The 13,622-nt window shown below is 50.4% G+C and overlaps 4 protein-coding genes across 4 annotated transcripts; 3 read left to right on the plus strand and 1 right to left on the minus strand.

Annotated features, from left to right (window-relative positions):
• Positions 1-751: 751 nt before the first annotated feature.
• ALTATR162_LOCUS9700 (uncharacterized protein) lies at positions 752-1,777 on the plus strand (the record flags this gene model as incomplete). Its single annotated transcript, XM_043317334.1, has 3 exons — positions 752-971; positions 1,053-1,295; positions 1,353-1,777. The coding sequence occupies 3 exons, from the start codon at positions 752-754 to the stop codon at positions 1,775-1,777; spliced, it is 888 nt and encodes a 295-aa protein (XP_043173269.1).
• A 494-nt stretch (positions 1,778-2,271) lies between these two features.
• On the plus strand, positions 2,272-3,849 carry ALTATR162_LOCUS9701 (uncharacterized protein; the record flags this gene model as incomplete). Its single annotated transcript, XM_043317335.1, has 2 exons — positions 2,272-2,361; positions 2,422-3,849. 2 exons carry the CDS (start codon positions 2,272-2,274, stop codon positions 3,847-3,849), a joined length of 1,518 nt encoding a protein of 505 aa, XP_043173270.1.
• A 46-nt stretch (positions 3,850-3,895) lies between these two features.
• Positions 3,896-4,712, minus strand: ALTATR162_LOCUS9702 (uncharacterized protein; the record flags this gene model as incomplete). The annotated part of the gene is made up of 2 exons (XM_043317336.1): positions 3,896-4,543; positions 4,596-4,712. The coding sequence occupies 2 exons, from the start codon at positions 4,710-4,712 to the stop codon at positions 3,896-3,898; spliced, it is 765 nt and encodes a 254-aa protein (XP_043173271.1).
• A 376-nt stretch (positions 4,713-5,088) lies between these two features.
• ALTATR162_LOCUS9703 (uncharacterized protein) lies at positions 5,089-7,747 on the plus strand (the record flags this gene model as incomplete). Its single annotated transcript, XM_043317337.1, has 4 exons — positions 5,089-6,305; positions 6,422-6,448; positions 6,560-6,631; positions 6,679-7,747. The coding sequence occupies 4 exons, from the start codon at positions 5,089-5,091 to the stop codon at positions 7,745-7,747; spliced, it is 2,385 nt and encodes a 794-aa protein (XP_043173272.1).
• Between the last annotated feature and the right edge of the window lie 5,875 nt (positions 7,748-13,622).

A 13,622-nucleotide genomic window follows, 5' to 3' on the forward strand; every position in this document is an offset into this window, starting at 1 on the left:
CACATTGTAACATATGATCTGAGAAACAAAAGTTCACAAAGGAACCTGGCATCACTTGACGTACTGCAGCGTGGCGCCTGGCTAGGCTATCACAGATGCCAGTTCTTCTGTAATGTATCATTGTTAACCCTTAAATATGCGTCTCAGTCTGACTTCCAAGTGTAAAGCATGCTCGATGTTTAGGCTCTGCAAGGACTTACGTGCGTAGTCTTGGCGTGTATTCCTGAGTTCTACTCACCAACGTGCAGTCGCTCTTTGCATGACTGTAGCTTGTGCTCAAGTATCCAATGTACACCAACAACCATACCGCAGCCCTCATCGCAGAGCCTCGTCACTGAGCTGACCTGGAACTTGAGACGTCGCATTGGCCAGTTTAGCGAATCCGAAATGTGGCGTTCTGGACCCCTTCTTTCGAGCCTAAACTACGCGCTAACGTATGCTGCTGCGTGCGATGCGAAAGTCTGGGCATAGCGGCCCAGAAACATCGTCATACGTGAACTTTGGGTGTGTTTAACATGGATAATGCGAAGAATAAGCGAATGCGACGAGTACTGCGGATGCGAAACTCAGTGATGGCGCAGTGCGTACCCTCAGATGCGATGACTACATAAGATGGCTCTATCACTGCTTGAGACGAAGCAATACAGCCATCTGAGGAACTGACCTACTACTTACTATCCGTCTTGCTTCTTTTGAAAGCTCCAACTTTCGTATTGAACTACTCTGTCCAGGTTCTGACTGATCATCCAAAATGGCAAACGTACTCAGCATCTCTCATCCTACACTGGAGTGGAAACGGCAAAACCCACCCAAGGGACCAGGCTTCGATTGGGAGATGTACCGTTACGTTCCCTCTCTGGCTGGAGCTATCATCTGCCTCGTCATCTTCCTCGTAATGGCTCTTCTACACCTGTATCAGTTCCTCCAGTCGAGGAATCGGATTGTCATCTTTGTGGTTATCGGCGCACTCTGTATGTCCATTTTATCGATTCTGGATTCCAGTTCGTCGCATTTGTACACCATCCGAACTCGCTACTAACACAAGACAACAGGTGAAGTCGGCGGTTATGGAGCACGTATCGCATCGCATTTCGCCAACGAAGCCTGGCCCCAGTACATCACTCAAGGTGTATTGACGCTTGTCGGTCCCCTGTGGTTCGCGGCAACCATATATATGATGCTTGGCCGTACCATCAGACTTGCTAGTGGAGAAGATGTTAGTCTGATTCCAGCGAGGTGGTACACAAGGATCTTCGTCACTGCGGATATCACCACGTTGATCATTCAGGGCCTAGGTACGTTGTCCCAAGACATCAAATAAGTCAAAACGAATTTTGGCCAACAGAAAACAGGTGCCAGCATTATGGGTACTATGCAACTCTCCCTCGCCCTCGCCGGGGAGAAAATCGTAATCGCCGGCCTCGCACTCCAAGTCGCCACCTTCATCATCTTTCTCGCGGCCTCGTTCGATTTTCAAATCCGTATGAACAAGAAAGTCGATCCCATACCATCGAACTGGAAGAAGATGTTATACATACTCTACAGCGTCAGCGCGTTGATTCTCTTCCGTTGTACATTCAGACTCATCGAGTATGCCATGGGCAACGCTGCTTATCTAATCGCGCATGAGTGGACGCTGTATTGCTTCGACGCTGTTCCAATGTTCTTAGTCCTCGTGCTGCTGCTGGTTCTGCAACCGAGCCGGTATGTTGAGGGAGTTTTGGAGAAATCACAAGTGGACAACGACCTTGAGACGGGTGTTATGGAGAGGAAATGAGGATTGTCAGCGAGTTTGGTTTGTACTTTTAGCGTGCGTTGAGCGGACATCCCCTCCTGTTTTCTACATCTATATACACAACAAATTTTTAATGTTATTCTCAAGTTTTGTAGCATATCATTCTCGTAATATGTACTGATGAAGCTTGCCGCGTTGGACAAATGGGCTTTAAATATACCCAAATGAACGCATCCCATGGCATTTAGCCGTGCACACTCTGCAACCTCATGAAGCTGCGACATGCATGCCCTACGTGCCTCTGGAATTAGTGTGTACTGTGCAACCAGAGGCATAACAGAAGCGACGAAAGCATACTCACATTTCATATGACGTGCATGACTACCCAGCCAGATCTTAGCCCCCACCAAGCACGCCTTCCAAGCTCAGCCACACTCGCAGCCTAGGCAGTGTTGGACGCCTTACACAGCACCACTTCATGTCTCTCCAGGATGTGATTCCTTTAAAATTACTAACTTCATGTGGACCTCATCGATATGGTGCGCCGAAGCACAGGTTTTGTGAGTAAGAAGCCGCATCGTAAGTCGAGGGGTGGATGTACGACCTGTAAAAGGAAGAAAGTCAAGGTATGTTTGGTTCCAAGGTTGCGAGATTCTATATTCGGACGGGGAGCTGATTTGATACAGTGCGATGAAGCGCAACCTGTCTGTCGTTACTGCAGTGTGAGAAATCTGGAGTGCAAATACACACAAGACTTTCAATCGACATCCAAGACATCGTCTTCGGGGCCATCGCCTGGTCACGAGATTCTACCACCAACCTACAACACTAGAGTAGACTTTAACGATACTTCTTTCCAGTTGGCGCCATGGCTCATTCCACCCTCCCATACATCTATAGGCGCCTTCACATCCCTCGACCACCAGCTACTGCAATACTACAAAGCAGACGTCTGGCGCGAACTTGTAGTGCGTGATGACTCTGTCTTGAAGGCCCTACACAAAGATATCATCCCCCAGCTAGGCATCTCTCATCCTTTCCTCCTATACGCCTTGCTCAGCATCGCCGCAAACCACAGCAACACTTTGATTCCAAATAAAACCGTCGAAAGGCAAGCACTACTATACCGCCAAATGACCTTCTCCTCTTACAAAGAAGCGCTCAAAGACATCACCGCGGAGAACTACGAAGCAATCCTCGTCACAGGAGGTCTCCTCCTCGCCCTCGTCCCGCCACCGTCAACAGACAACGATGAAGAGCATCTAGAATGGATGCTAGCACTGTTGAAACTAAGTGAAGGGCTACGCATCCTTGCCTCCCTCCGGTGGGCACGAGGTATCGAGAAACTTTCCGTTTACCCCTTGGTAAGACGAGAATTACGCATTCTGCCATCACCACCCATTATTGATGTCGAGGGCGTGGATGCGCCTATCGGGCGTTTAGGAACAACCCCCGACAATCCAAATCCAGCACCGACATACACGCCCACTCTGTTCCCCATGCAAACGCGCCTGTTCCTTCCACCACCTTTAATGCAGCTCCTTGGCAGTGTTGTCCACGGGAAGGACTCAGGATCGTTCGATTGGCATAGACCAACGTTGCTTCCAGTCTTCCATGCTCTATCTCCTATCTTCCTGTCGCTGTATTACTACCACCTGAACCCCGATTTCTACGTCCGTGTCATTTGTTTCACGTCGTTTCTCATGCCAGAATTTCTCCAGTTAGTGCGCCAAAGGGAACCTCGCGCCTTGGTGCTGGTGGCGTGGTGGTTTGCGTTAGCGGGCTTGGTGCCGAAGGGGTGGTGGGTTGAACGAGTACGAAACGTTGTTGGGAGTCTTGGGCGGGCGATTAGAGCACAGTCGTCAGGGGATGACGGGTTTGTGGAAGGGGTCTTTGGGGGTGCGCAGAGGATTGTTGATGTGTTCGAGAGTGAGGGGAAGGAGGCGGCAGCGAGAAGTGTGTTTGAGGCTTGGGCTGGGGTTAGTTGGGAGGAAGGACCTGGGAGAGCTCAAGAGTGGGAGTTTGGGCTGTTGATGGACTTGGGTGATTTTGATCTTCGTGTAGATTTGGATACCATAGGCCTTGACGTACAGGAGCTCAGCACATCAGTTTGACTATGACCTTTGGTAGTTGTTGCGCCCCAGTTCGGCTTGACCCTCCTCACTGCCCTATCTCTGGTGTCGTCCCGGCCGTTTCTGTAGCAACACTCTTGTTCCCTACGTCTGAGTCCACCTGACTCTGACCAGCTTTTGGCTCCCTCAGCATGCAATATAGCTTGATAGCGTCCTTGTCTCCCTCTCCATCCCTACATTCCATCTCTCTCGCCAGCCGAAACCCAAACTTCTCGTAGATGGCTACATTCGGCTCGCTCCTGCTACTCTCTAGATAGCAGCTCCTTCCCTCCTTATCAGCCATATTCAGCACCTCTTCCATCAATGCTCTTCCTACACCTTGTCCCTGACACTCCGGCAATACAGTGACGATGTTGCAGAAATAGTACCCTTTCGAATCCGTCCACAGTTCAGACTGCGCCTCTTCCTGTCGCGCTTTCCATATCCAATATCGTGTCGTATTAAGCCCACCACGGCCGTACCACAGGTTCATGCGTATTTGGTTGGCCCAGAGATACCAGTACGAAAGGTATAGGGACCAGGACTCGGGCTCTGATGTGGGTCGGGGTGGAAGCCACATTGCGCAGCCGAGGATCTTGGAGGGGTTTGAAGTATTGCGCGCGACATGGAAGAGGCCATGTTCGATGCCCCAGCGGCAGCGGAGGGTGAGCGATACGCGATTTCGCGTAAGAGAGACCTGGGAATAGGTTAGCAACGCGCGAAAGAAAGATTGGTGCTGAGAACACTACCTTTTCGCGGTCTGGGAATACCCAGTTATTGTATGGATCATTTGCGAAAGCTTGTTGTATAGTATCGATTGCGCCGTCGATATCGGCCTCTTTCATGCGCGTTACTTCGATGGGCATTGTGTTGAAGTGTTTAGAGAGATCAGACTCGTTCGTGTATCACGGCGGCAACAACGGCAAAGTTATATGCGCCAGTTCAGGAACCAGCAAGCGTCGAGATTCAGCCATGATGGGTGCGGGGAGGGTTGTGAAGCGTATGGCATGCAAGATGTGGATAGACGATAGGATTGGGAAGGTCTAAGCGACAATCACGTGTGCACCGTGGGGCTCACGTCTCATGTTATCTGAGCAAGTGCATACGAACTATCTTCACCAATCCTAGCTGCAGCTGTCTTGGCGCCATTACTCGGCTTCAGCCTGGGAACAACGTCAGTTCTTAGAGATGACGGCCCGGCTGCAGTGCCTTGGACCCGCGTAGTAGTATGCCCGGACCAACATGGAGATTCAGACAGAACAGAGACGGGCATCCAAGACTCATACTACTAACGATCAGGCTCAACCACACCCTGGATATCAGGCAGAAGGTGGGGCAGAAGGAGATCTGCCTCGTCTCCAGTCCATCACTCCTGCTCCAGTTCTGAGTCCAAGCAGAGTACACCAATCGCCGAACAGTAGCAGCAACCTGGACAGATTGGTCGAAATAAAGCGAAGGACAGTAGGCCAAGTAGCGGAGCTGACTAAGGCCGAAATCCAGGATAGGCAGGACATCGCGGATCGCGTGGCACGCATAAAGGCTCGAGTAGCGGAGTTGACGGGCGACGTCGAGAGCGGACTTCCGGATTCTACAGAGCGAAGCAAAGAGAGGCCATTGACGCTGCAACCCTGTCGACACACGACTGGAAATATCACTAGCTCGCCAAAACTACAGCCTGCGCCGCGTAGTGTTAGCGATATGAAATCTGTAGATAGCAAGGATGCCTCATCGGAGGCACACGCCAGTTACCTTGTACTAAATTCGACAAGAACAGCATCAACGACTGAAAGCCATTTGGCTCGGGTTGAACAAGATCCTTTTTGCAGACCATGGTACTCTGGGTCGATACTAGGACGGATACTATCAGAAATGGGTGTTGAAAGCGTTCGGAGTACTTTTATAAACCTTGGTGTTACCGATTTGTGGCTGCCGCTGTCTAGACAACTACTTCGACGCTCACTGGGAGACCCCCACCATATCTCAGAATTCCTGAAACTACAAGACGAACATCTGAGTGTATTTCTTATACGTTGGACGCAGCTTATCCGAGGAGAAGAGATATTCGATATGATGTTCAACCATTGTGAATTTGAAGACGATGAAGACATATTTGAAGAGAATCGTCTACTCGGTGAAGGAATGGTCGGTCTTGTTGAAGAGGTGACTGTACAATCGCGAGAGCCACCCCTGATATGTGTACGGAAAAAGATTGCAAGGCCAAAACAACTCAAATTGCATCAACATATCATGGCTGCCTTTATTCGAGAGGTTAAGGTCATGCGTCAAGTTGACCATCGCCACTGCGTTCATTTTCTTGGGAGCTACACGGACAACGAGTCAGTTAACATTCTCTCGATGCCTGTAGCTGATATGGATCTGGCTGCCTTTCTGGATAAGCCTATCGGTGACCGAGAGTGGAGCATACTCTACAAGGGGATTGATTGTCTCTGCAATGGGTTGTAAGTGGACAGCCACCTACCTTTTCCGAAATCGAGCCTTGGGCACTGGCAATGGAGTCATAATAAGCAGCTCCGCAGGTGAACATATGTCAGTACATTTGCTGACTGTCTTCCAGGTTATACCTGCATAACAAGAAAATTCGGTACGTGTACTGCTGTCTAGCCAACACTGGGACCGGCCACGCCGCATGAGGCCCTCGTTTATCACTTCCTACTAGATTGTACCCCATATGGGGGAGGCTGACCCTACGCAGGCACGAGGATTCAAAGCCTCAAAACATCCTCGTACATGGCAACAACATATTGCTTACCGACTTCGGGTTCAGGTCAGTTCCTAATCCAATCTCGACACTAGAATGTTGACCGTATCTAGCTTGGACTTCTCTGATGATTCCGTTTCAACAACTACAGGGCGCCCGTCAGCGTGGACTATCCGATATTCCGCACCAGAGGTCCTAGACTCAAAGCCACGGAACCGAGCCAGTGACATATTCTCCCTGGGATGTGTCCTAATCGAGATGGTCTCGGGGCTTTACGGACATGGCCTCTCCAAAGCCAAGGAACATTGGAAAAGAGCCAGTAACGGACAGTCCAGTTTTGCCCGCAATCCCGAAGCAACATCCTCATGGCTTGCGTTACTCTCAGACCATCCTGTAAGTGGTAGACTCAAACCAATCGTCGACTTTCTGCCCGCATTGCTGGCCACAAACCGGCTTGATCGACCGTCTGCCCAAGCAGTCGTTGATAGACTGAGAAATCTGAGCCTACTTCTGCCTGACCCGTCTCATCTTGTCAATATCTGCTGCGGGCCGCCTCCAGGATGGATAGGCAATTTTCACCCCGAACACATCGGAGGAAGTGGGTTGCGAAGAATGCGTGATTCACCATTCTGGTCCGACATTAAGAGTTATTTCGATACTGTAGCAGGCAATGGAATGACCCATGTTGTACTTGACCAACGCTACAGTCAAGTCGTTGCAAAACACCGTTATTACTCTCGCAAGTCTGGCCTAACAGAGCCCCATCCATACATCACCAATGTTTCTGCAATCAAGGACGCATGCGCCATACTCCTTGTCAACTCCGACAAGACAAGATCAATGCTAGATCAGTCACGAAGCCGAACGCTTGATACCGACAGTGTGATGCCGCAAATACTCCAAACTTATACCTCCTGCCAGGTGTTATTCACCGCACTGAGAACAAAAGTTCGGATACCCAATCCCGAGGGATTCAATGCCCCAAAACATGCCAGAGTTTCTTCAACATGGCAAACGCGAACAGTTCAAATATCTATTGTCGGTCATGGTCGTTGCCGGGACGATGATCGCTACTTCAGTTCCGAATTCTACGTACTCGCATTCAAGATGTTCGACGAAGGATATGAGCCTTCGAAACTCGGCGCGCTCTTAGTGGACATGAGTACTATGACAGTAAGCTAGAGGGCGGCATGCGAGATGTGCTGCAATCTTTGTATAAGACCAAGTGTGTGATAATCATTTATAACCCTCTGCAGTTCTGGCTGCCGGGTCCTCAAGCCAGCGAGAACAAAGTGCGGGATATTCAGAGATAGGCTATACAGTTTCCTTGGGATGGTGGTACATGCTCGGAAGTCACGACAACACGACCACAACAATTCTTAATGTTCAGATTGGAGATCTACACAGAGCTTTCTGCCCACGAAAGCAAAGTATCGCACTAGACCACCAGAAACAATGTCGTACTCGACTTGCTCCATGATAGTGTGCCTAGTTAGACGCCTCGTACACGCCCTCTTTCCAGGATACAGACAAGCTACATTGTTGCAGTAGTGTATGCGCCTTACAAAAAAAGCGGACCATTTTTTTTAGCAACATCGGCACGTCTGAAGATGCTGCCCAACTCCGGATGCTTCGCATTGATTCGTTTTTCATACCATATTGGCGTCATTACTACGAAGATCAATGAGACTACACGAGAAAAAGAGAAAAGCTACATAAGATTGACGGTGTAAGATATTTGAGCGTGGGATGGAACAGGTGGCATGGGCATAGCAATTCATTGATACGAATCAAATCGGAAAGCTCACCTGTAGTACCTAGGCTCCAGATTATAATGATATCATGTATTATGTGTCGTGTGCGGTTCACATGCCCAACCATATTACACACATGATGTACACGCTTTTTCATATTCTGAAAATCTTGCTGCACGAAAGCATGCTTATCTTTTTCTCAAGGCAGCAGCAAGCATAGCGAGTAATTAAGCCAATGTGTGTCGTACTTGCTTTTCCATCATGACTTTCCGCATCCGCGACAACGCTCACGCATGTGCACACCCACACACAGATAGTGATAGTTCTACATATCCTAACTTACTCACCGCTCGAACTTTAAACTTACACTTATACCGCGCTTATGTCAACATGTTCGCGCAAGAAAACAAGCCCCGCACTACTCCAATGTCTTCGTCATTGATCGACAATCCTGCATGGACAGCCTACCGAACCCCGTCCGACGACACCCTTCCGCGGCATAGCGAGCGAGCGTAAGCGGTTCCGGATGTTGAAAGCGAGATGCGTGGGCTGGGACATATTTTACGCCGGGCCGTTGTTGTTGGTGTGTGTGTGTGACACGTGTGGCGAGGTGCTGCTTTTGCTACTGGGCTATGCTGATGCTATGCTTGACGGTGGCGATGCAATGCGTAAGTCGGCCCGCAATGCACATGTATGTGTACACACGCCTTATCGGTCGATAAAAGTGATCGGTAGGGCTGTAATCAGTGCGAGTTTTTGTTGAGTCCATTTGACTGGTGTGATAAGTTAGAGCGAATTACGAGTAAGAGAATGTATATGATGTCGATGTAGAGCGTTTGCTCATCAGCGATCATAGTGCCTACGATCAACGTGCCGATGATCTCCATTAGACATCGTTCCGAGCTCGTCTGCCGCTTACTCATGTATAGTATCGTCTATTATCAGCTGATTGTTGGGCTGTATAGCCCTATGTGTCCGGCATTTTCCATGGACAGCAGCTTTTACAAGGCTATAAACTATGTAACGACTAGGTTTTGGAACAAAAAATATGGGTATGAGTACGAAGACGGGACGCGACGGGCTGGATAATTCGTGAGCTCCCAGCTTCTACTTGAAGGCACGATTGTCGGTGTTACATCCGTGTAGCGATGATCCGGAGCTTCTTGATTTCGACCGATAACCTAGCTTTCCAACGTGGGCGGCACAGTCGAGTGAACGGTACATGATATCCCGGAGTATTTTGGGTGGCATAACTAGGGCGCCTGTTGCCAAACTCATCCTGCATCTGCCGAAAGGACTAGCGATAATATGGGCGTGCAACGCAAAAGACAGCTGGGAGGTTGGAGATCCGTACAAGACGTAAGCAAGTACTGTAGAACTTCGGCAAAGGCATCTTAAGCTGTCCATGGGTCATCCTGATACGTGTTGATCAACAGAGGTAACGTATCCTTCGCGCAAATGATCGAGACTACCCGTATAACAGCGTGCAGCGCCTGCATGTACCTATTGAATTCGACCGAATACTGTGTGGGTAGCTAGAAGGGCAAATAGTACCACTTGGTGTGCATACATGCGATCCGTCCGCGGCTGACGACTCAGGGTTGGGCAGTTAGGCAGCCAGTATTCGAGTGCGAGCGCGCGTGCGATCGGGAAAAGCGGAAGCAAAGAAAAGTCGATGAAACACAGTCCGGAAGTTAAGCTACCTGGTTGTGTCGTGCAGGCTGTCCATGAGCGGTCTGTTTGGAGCAAATCCAGGTCATCCTAGGTTGTGGATTGCTGATAATGCTGGTCGGGGAGGGGTAGTATTGCGCTGATGGAGCGGCTACTAGCCGCTTCGCCGTGAGAACATCGGTATGTCAATGAAGGGGCAATCCGGGCTGCCATGGTCATCAGACAAGTTGGGAAGGCAGGTGGGAATGCGGCAGGTCGGACAATAAGCGACTTGCGTATACTTTACGCAAAGATCATATCTTTGCCTCAAGCGCCCAAAAATAGGCATTCAATTTACAGAGGGCCCGCAAATCATGACCTTGCAGATGTGACTGCTTCTGCGCATAATCGCGGGCGAATAAAGAAGGTACTTCGGGTCGTCGCTCAGTGGTGGAAGTGGCCTTTTGGGATCACCGCGTAAGCACAATTTAGCCTAGAGCATGTCTAGAGTACGAAGATAGGCGATTCGCCGATCTAGTGAAGTGGAAAAATTCATTGCGCATGCATGGCATCCTGGGCCCGTTTGCATCGTCATACACCTGACGAGGAACTACTTGCATAGGAGCTTCCGTAAGCGAGTGTCAGTTGCCAACTCAAGGATTGTCACCTCCACACAAAGGACCGCCCTTGTCAGCCGTGATGCGCGCAGTAGCACCGAACCTGGGATTGCATTTGACACATCGCGTGATGTAACAGTGGCCGGATGCATGACTGGCGGGCACTAAGTTATGTCTTACAAACGAATAGCGACTGCTGTATAGGGTTCTGACTAGGGGTGTGCTGCTGGAATATTAAAGCGGAGTGCGATTTCCGTATTGGTGCGTAGTATTACAAGACCCAGATCGGTGGTGTAACTGCAAACAGTAAGCATTAATGCTGAAGGTGGCCCGACCTCGGATACTCAAGTGTGGCAGAGTGCTGATCGAGAAACTTTGCTCTATATTAGCTGCGATGCCGACACAAGTTGCAGCAGCAAGCGCCTCAATACCACACTGATTCGTGATGACGCCCGGATCCATAGCTCCTTCTGGTGCATTGTTGTTGCATCGAAAGACCAGAGCTATTGGCCTAGAGGCTGATGCAAGCAGAGACCGAACCTAAAGAGGTGCGACAAGCAGAAGGGTCACGGCGAAGCGGCAGAAGGAAAACAAACGCTCGTACTGCAAGTGAAACCGAGTCACCGCCGGGCCCTGGTAAAGTGGGGATGATTTTGCGGAGATGCAGGCTGGCTTCAGCTGCTGCGTCGTAAGACATTTAGCATGGGATCGCCCGACAGGTAAGTTTCATCAGTTGCGGCGCTCGGGTGAAGCGAAGGTACAGACGTGTACATGATACCCACGGTCGGGCATGCTCGTGCGGCCGTCTTAGCTGGGTAAAAGTGATGTGAAAGCTCGCCCGCAGAGTCATGGCTTGTTCATGTTGATGTACCTGCGACTTAGACATACAAGCGAGTTGGCGGGGGCGGTGTTGGCATAATGGCGGTCTGACTGGACAGACCCGTAGCCCGGCCACCGGCGCATATCGTATATGTGGAAAATGCCATCTTGCCCATGGTTGTGAGCCTTAGCTATATGCAGTGGGGTGTCGGTGTCCAGTTCCCTAGACGTGCATCACACGCGCATGTTGAGATGAGACGCGGCAGGAGGTCGTACCGCTGGTGCTTGCCTGAGTTGTGCAGTAGGACTTTGAGCCGGCAGATAGCCAAGGTTGCGTCCAGCACAACTCGCAGCAGTAGGGAGGCTCACTGACGAGCTAGTGTGGCTGCTGATCGAGGCACTCAGGAGGCTTCAACGGAGCACGGCGATTGGACAAGGGGTTCTCGACGTTGAGCAAGTGGGCTTTTGAGCCGCGTGGTGAGGGTAATGCTCGCACCAAGGGTAAGGAAAAAGTGCCGCCGCGCCCGAAAGAGAATTTCGCGTTCGCATGGGCCGACAAGGAGTCTAGAACACGCATCACAAAGACAAGCCGACACCTTGCTTAGGATCACCGTCATCCACAAATAATGCAGCTACAGAGCCCACCGATTTCTTTCTCATGCAACTTGTTCACAGCGTGCTTCACCTGACGCTTAATTAGGGTTGTGTGACCGAGAACCAACACGTAGCCGGACCAAGTCTGGTGAGTGGTATTTTGGAAGCTTGGAGCAATGGCAGTCCGATGGGAATTCTTAATATCGACACGACATTACTTTCGTTACCATGTTATCGACAGGGTAGGGCGAGGCATGGAGGACTTTCTGGTTGGTTGGTTGGCAGGCTAGCGTAGCGCAGCGTAGGCGATGCTGCTCATACCGCAATTTTTGTTCTGCCAACAGTCTTTGAGACGATGCGACGCCACGTTTGAGACCCACTCGACTCGTGGGTCACCCGTTGATACGTCATTAAAGGGTTTTTCTTCCCGTGTTGCAGATTGCCGGACTGGGGCTGTCAGAGGTGGATAGCGCTTGGCCTCGACACACTTTGAAGAGTCAAGTACCTGTGCCGCCTTAATCCAAGCGAATCCGCCAAAATAATGCCGGAGAAAGCCTTCTTGAAACTACAGCGTTCACAATCTCGATTGATGAGACCAGCGACGCGCAACACGGCTAGTAGGCACGGGTTTCCAAATGGTGTAATGTCTGCGGACGGTGTTGTGCCTAGTGTTGCGTGGCCTGTCATTTCCTGCGGATGATCTCAAGACAAGACTATGGAAGATGCGGGTCAGCATTCAGCACCTCGATTCGACAATTTGCAGATTGTATGAACACGATCAAGCAATGCTGTGCAGAGCAAGTTCCGGTGACAGCTCGGTGCTTACTTTTCCTGTTAACGTATCCGTCTCGTGATGCACAAGTGGTACAGCTGCGCCGCAATTTTTCGTGGATCATAATGACCGAGGCCGTGTGCTGCAGAGTCATACTGGCTGGGTGTGATACGCGGGATGTGCTGGATTACGGGACACGGTGCATTGATTCGTTCTGTGGCTCGCGCTAGTTGCAATATCCGTTCACTGACGCCCACACTCGGTGCACTTTGTTGATGACCGACCTGTGATATTAGTTACTTCTTCGTTGGCACAATCAAGATCCTGCGTGCTGGCGCCTGCACGAGTGTTGCCATGAACAGCCGAATCGTGATTGGGCTTCAGCTGGTAAAAACGCATGCCATATTTTTAATGGCATTCGGCTGCAGCCAAGTAGACGTTGACGATGCTTTTTTTTTTTTGAGTGCATCCATGAACGACACCCGGTGCAAGGACCCAAGTGCAGCTTTCATATGCTCTTTTTGGCGACAAGATGCAAGCCCCCTGACATGATCCTGTTCGTTTGAACCGCCAAAAACATCCTTGCGCCCGCGTTGGACCGCTGTCGATCATTCAGGCGGGACGAAGCCAGGGTTGGCTCTCGGTGCTTCGGCTGCATCTCATCAGCCACGCGGGGATTTTCTCATTTCTGGTTTTCGAACGGCATTACCACTTTGGGCCTGGTCACCGTGGGGTCGCCCAGGGAGGTCTGAAGGGTTTGTCGATGAGATGGATCACATCAACCCGCTTGTCATCTTGGTTGAGACAGCCGAGCTGCAAACAACGGTAGATTATAGCGGCAGGCTTCATGA

This window comes from Alternaria atra (genome assembly GCF_907166805.1).
Source record: "Alternaria atra isolate CS162 genome assembly, contig: 30, whole genome shotgun sequence".
NCBI lineage: Eukaryota > Fungi > Ascomycota > Dothideomycetes > Pleosporales > Pleosporaceae > Alternaria > Alternaria atra.